The sequence below is a fragment of the Caloenas nicobarica genome, chromosome 3 (assembly GCF_036013445.1).
Source record: "Caloenas nicobarica isolate bCalNic1 chromosome 3, bCalNic1.hap1, whole genome shotgun sequence".
In the NCBI taxonomy this organism is placed as follows: Eukaryota; Metazoa; Chordata; class Aves; order Columbiformes; family Columbidae; genus Caloenas; species Caloenas nicobarica.
Genome location: NC_088247.1, coordinates 103,642,181 through 103,654,555, shown reverse-complemented (window position 1 = coordinate 103,654,555; position 12,375 = coordinate 103,642,181). Strand labels below are relative to the sequence as shown.

At 45.8% G+C, this 12,375-nt stretch overlaps 1 protein-coding gene across 5 annotated transcripts in view; it reads right to left on the bottom strand.

The window, feature by feature from the left end:
• The window catches only part of STUM (stum, mechanosensory transduction mediator homolog), a 51,918-nt gene extending 51,094 nt beyond the window's left edge, over positions 1-824 (bottom strand). For all 5 annotated transcript variants that reach the window (XM_065632995.1, XM_065632994.1, XM_065632992.1 and 2 more), the window contains exon 1: positions 409-824. In XM_065632995.1, the coding sequence (XP_065489067.1) occupies positions 409-595 (187 nt within the window). In that variant the 5' untranslated portion in view covers positions 596-824. The remainder of the gene's footprint in view (positions 1-408) is intronic.
• Between the last annotated feature and the right edge of the window lie 11,551 nt (positions 825-12,375).

Genomic DNA, 12,375 nt, shown 5'->3' with positions numbered 1-12,375 from the left:
GCGCGGACGCTGCCCCGAGGGACGGGCGGCCGCGGGCAAGCGGCTCTTCGCGGGGCATCTCCCCCGGGGACCCCGCGGCGGAGGAGCCGCTCCAGGCCCCGCGGGCGGCGACCGCTCCCCGCTCCCGCCGCAAAACTTTCCGCCGGAGCGCAGCGGCAGGCTCCTTCCCTCCCTCCTTCCCGCCTCCGTTTCCCCGGCGCCGTCGGGGAAAGTTGTTGCCGCCGCGGCGGGGACCGGCTCCCCACAGAGACGAGCGGCGGCCCCGGGAAAGTAGCGGCAGGTGTGGGGAGCGCGCCCCGCCGCCGGCAGACGCTCGCCCCGCAGCTCCGCGCCTTGGAAGCCGCCCCGGTCCCGGCTGCACGGCGGCGGCCGCCCTCCCGCCGCGCCCGGGGCTGTGGAGCTCCTTACCCAGCCCCGGCACGAAGGTGTTGAGGAAGAGGCAGATGACAGCCACGGGGAACGGCATGTAGGGGATGGCGGCGCGCAGGGGGCCCTTCTTCTCCCGGACCTGCACCACCACCCCGCTGGAGGGGGCAGCGCCCCGGCTGGGCTCCGCGGCCGCCGCGCTCTCGCCGTCTTTGGGGAAGGGCTCCATGGCCGGCGCGGCCGAGGCTGCCGGTGCCCCGGCGGTCTCCCAGCTGCCGCCGCGCGCTCCCGCCGCCGCCGCGCGGCCCCGCCTGCGCACGGGTGCGCGCGCCTGGGCGCCCCCGCTCCGCGGAGCCCTCCCCTCGCCGGCCGCCGCCGCCGTTCCCGCCCGAGTCAGCAACCAACGTGGCCCACCGGCCCGGAGCCGGCGGGACGACGGCGGCGAGCGGTGGGCACGGCCCGCTGGGCCGCCCCCGGGCCGCCTGCCCCAGCGCGGCTCCACCGCGGCCGCGCCGAGGGGGTCACCCCGCCCCAGGCTGCCGCTCCCCCTGACCCGCCTGGCAAGAGAGGAGCTGCTCGGCTTGATCTTTGGGAAGGGGAAGAGCCGTTTCGATATGAGAGCGCGTAGAAGTGATGAAAAAATAATGCCGCTTTAAAAATAGCTGCGCTCTGAAGGTGTAAGGAAAGGCGTAAATTAAACCCACACTTATTTATTGTTTGAAAAACCCTGCTGTAAGCGGAGAAGAGGAGGGGGGGAAAGAGGAGAGCCACGAGAATTTGGAGGAGAAAAGAAAAATACACCCTTGAAAAGCTAATCGCAGTTTGGGACAGTGTGGAAAATGTATCTTAATTCACTTCAGTACCTCATTAATGTTCATAAATACGTAAAGGGTGAGTGTCACGAGGATGGATAACCAATGTGAGGACAAGGGGCAAGAGGTACAAACTGGAACACAGGAGGTTCCACTTAAATATGAGAAGAAACTTCTCAATGAGGGCAACAGAGCACTGGAACAGGCTGCCCAGGGAGGTTGTGGAGTCTCCTTCTCTGGAGACATTCAAACCCGCCTGGACGCCTTCCTGTGTAACCTCATCTGGGTGTTCCTGCTCCGGCGGGGGGATTGGACTGGATGATCTTTCGAGGTCCCTTCCAATCCCTGACATTCTATGATTCTATGATTCCATGACTAGATGAAATATCCTTTTGTAGGGCTGCTAATTATCGTTCAGTACACAGTTTAATGGATGAAATGGTAATAGAAATTTAATGTGTCTGTAGCTAAAAATGATGACGACACTGGTCATTGCAGAGAAAACAGGAATAGCATTAAAGGCATTAATCCTGATATAAAATGTGTGACACACGTACAGGATTTTTGCATAAGAGATAGAGGGTAGCCTGTGTCTTATTGTGCATTTCGAAGTGGTATTTTTACGGCCCAGTTGCTGCTAGGAATTTAGACTCCAGCAGAAAAATCTTGGAGTACTTTACATATGTCACTGGAATGCCACCTGAAAAATACATGATTCAACAGTTAAATTGATTTCAGTACAAATTAGTACAATGAAGTTACTATAATAAAAAAGTTAGGTAAACTACATGACACAGATGCAGAATCCTGTTCCTAGACTTTTTTTAAATTTCATAAAAATATAGACATCCCCTGTAAAATCTCTTGTTTTTAACACCAGGTTTTCTTTGCTTATCTTCTGAGTGGCTGTCATGCAAAAAGTCTTCTGACTTCTTTTTGATTAAATGCACAGTTCACAGTTCAGACATGTTTCTGGAGCATATTAGCCAAACTGGCTTGGCTCTTCTTTTTTTTTTTTTTTTTTTTTTTTTTGTGGTGACATTTGTTTCTATCAAAATAGTTCATGACAGCCTGTTATATCCCCTGGATACAAAGCTATTGGAGTGCTGTACCTTTCTCTTGGAAAGATCTGGTGTAACTGACATGAATTCTATCTTTCTCTGCTGGTTGATCAAACTACGGTCAGATGAGAAATCTTTGTGGTATGAATATTGACTAATTAGAGCCTGTACAACATGGAATCCGCAGTTGGAACACTATCAATAACTTGCAGTGATATCATTCTCTATAGATTCAACCAGATGATGAACTGATAAATGTTCTGGAAATTGTGTGTGGGTGATCCCTAATTACCAACACTAAAAGTAAGCAAAAGGCCATTGTGAGAATAGCCCAAAGAGAAAATCAAAGACCAAAATTAATTAAAACAATATTTTGTCAGAAATACTTAATAACAAGTTGTGCTTTTATGGAACATTTCCTTGGAAGATCTCAAAGCATTTGACGAATGTGAGTTAATTCATTTACTTCTTTAAGATTAGTTGGCAATGTGTAGGGCTTACTCTACCCGCTATTAAAATGCAGCCACTGCTAGACTGAACTGCATCATTAATTCTGTGCTGCCAGTGCTCAGGGAAGTTCTCAGGCGCCTAAGGCAAAAGTTATGACTGACTCAGAGTATATTAAAGATACCATCGCGTAACAAGTTGTGATATTTCCAAGCTTCTCTAAACAAGTGAATTGGTGGCCTCACCGCTCTGCTGGGATTGTTCCACGCTCCTCAAGTAGTGCGTGATAACCATGCAAACCATCTCGTACTGAGCACCCGTGTGCTGCATGCTTTACCATTACTTAGGAGACAAGTTTCTATGTGCTGGAGAGCTTAAGTGAGGAAAGACAGTTGTTAACAAAACAGTATGCTGGGACCTAGGTAAAAAAATGTGACCCGGGGCTGAATTTTTTTTTGAGAAAAAGAAGGTTATCGTTTTTATAAAAAGCTGTAATATTTGTGAGTAGTAAGAATACTAAGATTTCTTCAAATTTGATCTTTGAAATATTCATTTCACTTCTCAGCATGAAAACAGCTCTCCAAACTGATATACATAACATTATTTGTCTGCAGTTGAGACAAAAAATGGTCACAAACAAAACCAAACCAACCAACCAAAAAAAAACCCAAACAAACTTGAATTCAGAGCGGTGTGTCAGATTGCAGAACTCCCCTGGCACACCACTGTAGCACCAGCGTATTGACACACAGGACTGGGGATGCACCCTCCCCAGGCCTTCTCCAGACTCCTCTCCACCGCAGTGCTGCAGGAGGCAAGCCCCGTGAAAGCCAAGAGAAGCATTGTGGCTATGCCTCAAGGACAGACACTCGGGAGTCTTAAGAATTTGAGATACCTTCATTTCCTGGATGTCTGCTGAAAGAGACAACCCCAGGTTCCAGTACAGGTTGGGGAATGACCTGTTAGAGAGCAGTGTAGGAGAAAGGGACCTGGGGGTCCTGGTGGACAGCAGGGTGACCATGAGCCAGCACTGGGCCCTTGTGGCCAGGAAGGCCAATGGCATCCTGGGGTGTATTAGAAGTGGGGTGGTTAGTAGGTCAAGAGAGGTTCTCCTTCCCCTCTACTCTGCTCTGGTGAGACCTCATCTGGAAAATTGTGTCCAGTTCTGGGCCCCTCAGTTCAGGAAGGACAGGGAACTGCTGGAGAGAGTCCAGCGCAGAGCCATGAACATGATGAAGGGAGTGGAGCATCTCCCTTATGAGGAAAGGCTGAGGGAGCTGGGGCTCTTTAGCTTGGAGAAGAGGAGACTGAGGGGTGACCTCATTCATGTTTATAAATATGTAAAGGGTGAGTGTCACAAGGATGGAGCCAGGCTCTTCTCGGTGACAACCAACAGTAAGACAAGGGGTAATGGGTTCAAGCTGGAACACAAGAGGTTCCACTTAAATTTGAGAAGAAACTTCTTCTCAGTGAGGGTGCCAGAGCCCTGGAACAGGCTGCCCAGGGAGGTTGTGGAATCTCCTTCTCTGGAGATATTAAAAACCCGCCTGGACGCCTTCCTGTGTAACCTCATCTGGGTGTTCCTGCTCTGGCGGGAGGATTGGACTGGATGATCTTTTGAGGTCCCTTCCAATCCCTGACATTCTGTGATTCTGTGATTCTGTGAGTAGGCATTGGAGTTGGCCCAGGTGGCAACAAGACTGCAGGACCTCCTGCAGATGAGGGGGTCTTCCGCACTGTTGTAGCTCTTAAAACCCAAGAGGTCTCACCTCTGGCCTCCTCTGGTCTGGAAAAGAGTACCTCTAGTTGCCAGGTCCTTGGTAAGCAAGCGTGAACAGAGAACCTGTTTGTGTAATAGCCTTGTCTCAGTGCTGTCAAGACCTAGACCTTCTGACTGACAGAAGCTGGTTGCCTCTTATTGTGAAGCCTATGTGTTTAGTTATACTGCATGTGGATGTTGCTGTGGGAAGTACACGCTGGAGCTTTGATCAGTATCCTGAGAGTTTTATAGGAGTCCGGCCTGGAGGAGTCCATCAAGTGGCTCACGGCCACCAAACTCCCAGTTAGAGGAGGCTGATCTTCTAGCTGAAAGCAGGAAAAGGTATTTATGTTACGGTCACTAATTGTGATATGAGATTTTATAGTGGGACATTTTCCTTTTATTTGGTTTCTGCAGTGGCCAAACAAGCTGTGTTTCAAACATCTTACAGGTATGGGCACTTTTAGTAACACACCAAAGGGTAAGGGAAGTGTTGTCAGGCCAAAGGGAACTGCAAGATCAGCTGGTTGTATGAGTTTGCCCTGCTGTTGTAGAATAACTTTTTCTTCTTTCCCTGCTTGTACTAGTATTTGAGTTGTTCTTAATGCAGCCAACACAGAATTAGAGATTCTGCAAAATGGAAGGATGGTGCTTCTCTGTTACAGCGTTCTGAGGACTGGGCACACCGCAGTTTGCCTCTGACTTTGGAAAAGGAGAAAACCTGCAAATTGAATAACGATGACATACCTACAGTAACCACGGGTTCATCTCCTTGAAATATACCCCACTCCTGAGCTTGGATCCTTCCCAGTCATCTTAAGTATCATACAAGCCAGTTAAGAGAGATACAAAAATAGACTGGAACACAAATCAAATTAGAAGAGTTATTAACAAAGGCAGTAAGAGCCAAGCAGAGCTACTGCTCAACAATCCCCCGAGGGCAGGAGGAGCCCTGCAGTCTGCACTCCAGTACACCACTGTAAATCCAGCATTGCTCCACGTATTGTGACTGAAAGCAGAGTTTGGTTCAAGGAGTCCAGCTTTCTCCTAACAGAAAAGATCCACTAATTCCATTCATGTGCAGGAGATTAGAATTATTGGATCACAGATGTGACAGTGCCATTAACAAATCGATCTTATCAGCTGAAATTGGGGCTGGGGAGTCCTGTTGCTTCACCAAGACAAGTGTACCTGTGTGCAGAGGAACAGTTAATTCATTAAGTACCACTTGTGGCCCACGTAGACTCTGTTCTGATGGGACTGTCATGGCACTGAGACCTCATAAATTTTTTCCATCTGACAGATGTTGGACAGTCACATGAGACTGGGTACAACTTGGTGGGCTCTTCCAGGTGCCAATGAGAGCTACACTTACTGCTGTGATAGTATGTGAATATATCCTGCACACACAACATTCCAGACTAGTTTTGTTACAGACTTCAGAGGGAAATTAAAAAAAAGAAAAAGGCAAGCTGAAGTGGATTCTTTGTGCCAAATCTGGTGGAAATCCCTCACTGATTCCAGTGGGAGCAATAGTAGCCTCGTGTATTAATTCATTTTCTGTTACATGAGTTTGTAAAAATAACAGGAAATCTTATTCTTTCCATAAATTTCTATCAGCATTAGACTTTTAATGGTGGCATTTGCAGCTGTGTCCTGCTATGTCTTGAGAGTATGTGATGCTACGAAGATCATCAGGAAATGCTTTGGACTCCAGCACAAATCTGTTCCCCTGGCTCCTGCCTTCCTTTCCAGGCTTCAGGGAAAGTATCCCTTCATCTTTACAGCCTGTGTGCAACCAGTTGCAGTCATCTCTAGGCAGCGTGAGGATCTCATCACTGACAGTCCTCATTTTAATGCATGTGGCTGTTTTCCTTTCTTCTCAGCTCATAGTGTTCATGAAGTCATTCTTCCTCCAAACACCTTCGGACTGTTACGCATTGACCCCACACGTCTGTGCTAAGCTCTGCAAAATCCCCTAGCCTCGACCAATGTGAACTGTATAGCTCAGAGAGAGAAAATCCATAGTAAGTAAATTCTTCCAATACAGGAACTGGGAAAAGATAGTTGGGAAAATCTGACCCTGTTGTAACAATGACAAGACAGGTGAGGAAAGAGGGCAGGCACTAGAGAAACATAGTAGACATATTGGGGTGGCCCAAAGCAATTCTGCAAGCACAACCTTTTTTATTTTTTTATTTTCCCTGTTCTGATTCACGCACGCTTGCCCTTAAAGTAGTGCAGATACCCCAGTCACAATGGCTGCAACTCCAGGCGTAAAGCGCCCAAACAAAACAGCATCTGTTAAATATGTGATGGTACCAAGAGGCATATGGTTCTTCTCTGCTGTATTTCACTTTTGAAGTCCAGTGCCAGCCATGAAGGCTTCTCTCACATAAGCACATCAGGCTTGTCTAGCACTTATTTTGTTATGGAAAATGCCTTCTAGCAGCAAGTTAAATGTCAGTTGTCTTGGAGTCTGCAAAGAAAGATGACCTTAAGCTAGAGCAGCTACCTTAGGGTTTGTACTTTAAATTCTCTAGTCCTGGTCTCCCCACTTTCCAGGTTTTCCAATAAATGTGAGATATGGATGGCAACCTGGAGCTCAATCCCTTGATCACTGCATCTCAGCTTTGGGTTTGGGTCTGTCTCCAGTTCAGTTGCTTGTTGCTGTGTTAGACTAGTATGGTTTAGGCTTATTGTCAGACTGCATCTGTCTAAATGATGTGGCAGCACATCTAGCATGATCTCTAAAGGTTCAGAGAGTCATTCCAGAATTTACGTGTGAATGTTACAGGTTAACAAAGATATTAACCTGCAGTGAAACCTGCGATAGTGTCAGGCACATGCATCATGGAAGATAAAGAAAGAAACCTGACTAGAATTAATTTCTACCCTACTTGTCCACTAACATCAACTGCTTGTCAAGTGGAAGTTCTTTGCTCTGAACCATATGCTGTTGATAAATCTCTGCACTGAAATAATGTTATTTTTTTTTTCTCTCTTTCTTTTCTCCCTGTCACAAAGTTGTTAGGTGGGAATGGACCTGAATGACAAAATTTAGAGGTAGATCTTACTTCACCTCCAAACATCCACCAAAATCTGTAGGAAAGAAAATGAGTGACTTGGTTTGGTCCTTGCTCTATTAATTTTGTACTATCTGTATTTTTTCTCATTTCTGTCATTGAAACAAATGTACTTAAGGAAAACATCAGGAAGGCTACAGATTTCTACTATTACAACAGCAGTTGCCAGTGTCACATGCAGTGATTTTTGTAGCATTGGCCACTTGCTTTGCTGCCGATTATTTTTTAACAGTCTTCAATGTCTCCATCCACGTTTCAGCTTATGGAGATTCTCTTTAATGGTTGAAAAGTTCCCTTTTCTTCTTAATGTAACCTCCTTTTCCCCTTTTATGGCCCCTTCTGTGAAACTTACTACCTTGCAACATAGCATAGACCACTTTGTTATTCATCTAGCGCTCCTGTGCACTTCCATCGTGTTCTTTGATTTAAGCAGTGTCCTCTGCTGCAGCATGCACTAATTATTGATCACAGGCATTATACGATGCTCACGGGCATTCACTTTTTATGAGTGTGGGCAGGACGAGGCTTCTAGGAGTTAAGTCTTGTGACATTTAGTATCCTGGTTTACTTAGTACTCTTGTACCACGGTTCCGTAGATTGGTTACTGTGCTTGGAAATGACCAAGACTTGTCGTTTTAAACTGTTTCTGTTTTCCAGGCCCATTCCTGCACCTCACAAACACAGTCTCCTTTTTCCCTCTTTCCCACTGGTCACACAATCTTCTTGCCCAGCCAGTCCCAGTGTCTCCACCTGATGATCCATTTTCTCTTCTGCCTTGCCTTACTCAAACACTGCTAGGTTCTTGCTGTCTGCCAAGATGAGACCCTGTTCCTTCTCCCCTTCAAAAACTTTTATCCTCCTTGCAGTGTGATAGTTTGAAGAGGAGGACACACAACAGACAGGTACAATTTTGCCATTTCTTTTGCCATATTCTAGTCCATCTATGGCAGTCTAGAACTGCTGAAAGTCCAGTCCATTGCATTTAAGGCACTTTACCCAAAACAATCTAGTTTATGTAACGTAGCCGTGTAATTTCCCTGTTGTAGTCAGTGGAGAGGCAGATCCTCAGATGTTCCAGGAATGATCCAGTCTGCTTAAGTTGAACATCTGTTTCTCTGGTTAAGACTGGGAAGAATCAGTAGGAAATATTAGATGTCTTAATCCATTTGGCATCCTTTCTGCTTCTGCCTTTTTGGAGGACAAACATTTAATGCTTTAGCACATGTCAGGCAAAGTAGAACCAAGTATCTGTGTGTTCGTCATGCCTTGATCATGGCTTCTCTGATGGACTTGGGCAGAGTTCAGATGCCTAAAACAGAGCACAACAGAACTGCAGGTGGGAGAGAAATACCAGTCTCTGAAGAGGAGCACTGGTGGGCAGCAACAGGCAACTAAAATGATGTAATAAGGAAATATCCTGTACGTAGTGAAGCACCTCTAAATTTAGGTGGCTGTAAGATTAAGCAATCCTGAAAAGCAAGCGGGAATGGATTACCATGCAGATCTTAGTGGGTTTAGGGTATCTGAGTTACAACTTAAAGCAACTTGTGGACAGACCAGGTTCCCTTCCTTGTACACTTGGATTGACTCCCTGAAGGTCATTATTCTTGGACGTCTTTTCTAGTATGAGTGTCAGATGAGAAAGAAGCCTTTTGTGTACAGGCTTTTTCTCTCAGATTATGTCTGAGGGAGTCAAATTATGATCTGTGACTTGAGAACAACATCAGCCTCTCAGGTAAACTACTGCAAACCTGTCACGCTCTGCCTTAAATAAAATTATTTCTCAGATCAAGTTTCTTGCCACTTATATAATACTTTTTATTTCTCAATAAAAGCTAGTTCAGACAGGATTAAATGTTATGTATCGTAAGACAGCCTTTTCAGAAAGCTGTGAAATATAAAAACATATGCTGCTCCCGTCTTAAGTTTTGCTTGAGTCGTGATGCTGACAAAGGCTGATTTGCCAGCAGACATACATTTTGATCCTGCATCTATTTGACAGCTGTGAGGAATGAAATCCTCTATTTACCAACACGACAACATTGGAAATCCATCCTTTTCTCATACTGTTCTACCCCTTATCTGGAGGGACCAATTTTAAAAATTAGTTCGAAGTCCAAAAAGCCTGAGCTATTCAGTCCTCGTTTCCCTGCTACAGCTGCCCATAGCTTTGTAGTCTCAGTTGGATGGAAATCAGCAGCTACTGTGACCGAGGTCACATCTCCACAGGCATAAGTGGTAAGCACTGCTGGTGAGCTCAGGGATTTCCAGTGGGATGGAGAGTTTTAAGCATAGAGTATAAGGAGTTTTATATTCCCTTAAACATGGCTGCCTGGGCTTTGGTCCATCGTAAAGGCTTTTCTCCAGCGCTTTGTGGGACAGCAGTAGGTCTCTGGTCTGTTCCACCAGGAGTTTAGGAGTCCCAGCCACACCTGCTGAGAACAGATGAAGGATCTTGCCTGAGGAATGATTTCTCGAGATCACTGATGGGCTGTGAAATGTTAGGATCTGAGGGGTTTTTTATGACATAACCCAGTGGACTTCAGGCTTTCCAGCAGGGATGGGACTCAGTGGAGCAGTCCTCATGTGAGCTATGGGGGAATCTCTCTTTGGTGTGTAAAAACCTATGTGGAGCCTGTCTCCTCTGCTGCCTGTCACTACAGACTGACCTGTTCACAAATGTTTCAGCAGGTCTTTTGTTACGCTCAAGAGGGAGAAGTTTTATCTATGCACTGTCAAGTACTTATTGCACTATGAACGTTCATGCTGCCCTGTCTTTCTCTCTCTTATGAGCAAGTAGGGAACTTAATTTTCCGAGACTGCTCACTCATTTTGTAAATGCTACATTGACACGCAACAAAGTGCTACAGATCGTAGCAATGTTTCATGGCTATTAGGAATTAGAATAGGAGAAAAATGGTATTTTTAAGCTTGTTCAGCACAAGAGGAAATTGCAAGGCTTCACTTCAAGCATAATGTATCCAACTAATTTTGGCAAGAGTTGGGAGTGTAGAAGTCAAGATTATCATCACCAAGAAGGCAATTATGACAGAAGCTACTTGTCAGGCAAAGGGAGCTGATATTAGAAGCATGCAGGGGGACCGAATGTTCTGTTGTAACCGAACTCAAGGAAGGACGTGTGGGGAGGGAGGCTGGTTCCTCATTTGTTTTAGTAATTCATCTGATTGTAAGAGACTTCTTGTGCTACCAATGCACTATCAGCCTAAACCACTGCTTGCTAAGATATATTTGTTTCCTTTCTGAGATTTATCCACTTCTCTCTTATCTCCCCTGCTGGAGCTGGAAGATTAAATTATTTCATGGCAACAGAAAAACACCTGCTTAAATTCCTTTTAATCTAGAATGGGATTAATGTTGCATTTGCTGATCTCTTTGTGAGTTTTTCTCACCCACAGGAAGGGTATACCTGGTACATTAATTTAGAGAGATGAGTCAAGTGCAACAGGGACTGGGCAGGGAGTATTCTCTAAGCCCCAACAGGAGTGTTTACAGTGGGGATTATTACATTTTTGAATTTCCCAGGTGAAAAGGGGTAGCAGGTAGATAGATTCTGGATGCAGGACTATGGAAAAGAAATAGGAAAAGAAAATAGCATAGCTGCTTTTGGTTTTGAAAGGCTGAGTGAGAGAGGGTAGCCTTCAGTTTTCTACCCTTGAATAAAGCTGCATAATTTCATCTGATTTTTTTTTTTTCCCAGAGACATTGTAGTTGTTGTTGGCTCTCTCCATCCCAAAGTGATCTTCTGAGCTGAAGGAGGCCTAGGGGTCTATGCTGAGGACACATGCACTGGGCTCTGTGTCACAAATAGCTGGCAAAAATCTCACTCCAGCATACAATTCTCCAGGGCTCTATAGGGATGCTGACTGAGCCAGCCATATTTATTAATAACTTGGTTGTAGGGAGCTGCCCAATCATGTCACCAGAGACCAGAAGATTCAGTCCCATGATCTCACACTGAGCATCCTGGTACTTTATCTGCAAGACCAGTGCACATCCAAAGTTTCTGTTCTCTCTTATGAAGCCCTTACTCCAGTTGCTTGAGGACCTTTGCCCCAGTGTGCTTACTTGTGGAACAGACTGCTGTATTAGATTTTACTGCGTTTAAAAGAGCATTTCTAATGTCCAATTAGACTGGAAAATCCATGCTCAACAGATTTGTTAAGTATGATTCTCCATCTAGTCATTCTCATTAATGAAGTCATAACTTCCTGAGTGGTTCTTGTGCGTCCTTAATTAGTGTCTCCGTTTTGTATCCGCCCCCTCACTGTGGAAGTCAAGCTGTGGCTTTCTTCCTGGTTGTTGCATTCCTCATAAACCTCAATATGCACTAGCACCTCTCCAGCCCACCAGGTCCTTTTCTCCTGGGGTCTCTCTGGGACAAGAGCATTAAAAACCTGGCAGACACAGTGTCCTCATCCCTCTTACTTGACTAGCCCAGAAAGTGCTGTGGGCAGCAGTGTTCCCCAAAGGTACATGCTGCCTGTTGAGGTGGCCACCTTGCACCTAAAGGATTAAAATGGCTGCAACTGTGTCAAGCTTTTCTCCATGAGAAGCTGGATCCTCCTGAGTTTTACCTTCCTGTGGCACATTCAGCATGGCCTTTTACTGAGGCTGGGCAGAGCTTATTTCACTCAGCTGGCCATGTGAAACTGGCAGGGTGAAGCATGATGGACCTCACTCCTTTGGTTCATACGCTGCTGTACTTTTTTTTTAAGTTAATTGCTTGATTTTTCTGAGGCAGATCCCATCTGGCCCTGATGTTTTGTCAGCCTTGTGACATTCTAAAAAATTTTATAACTATTTTTGGCATGATCTCAACTTCT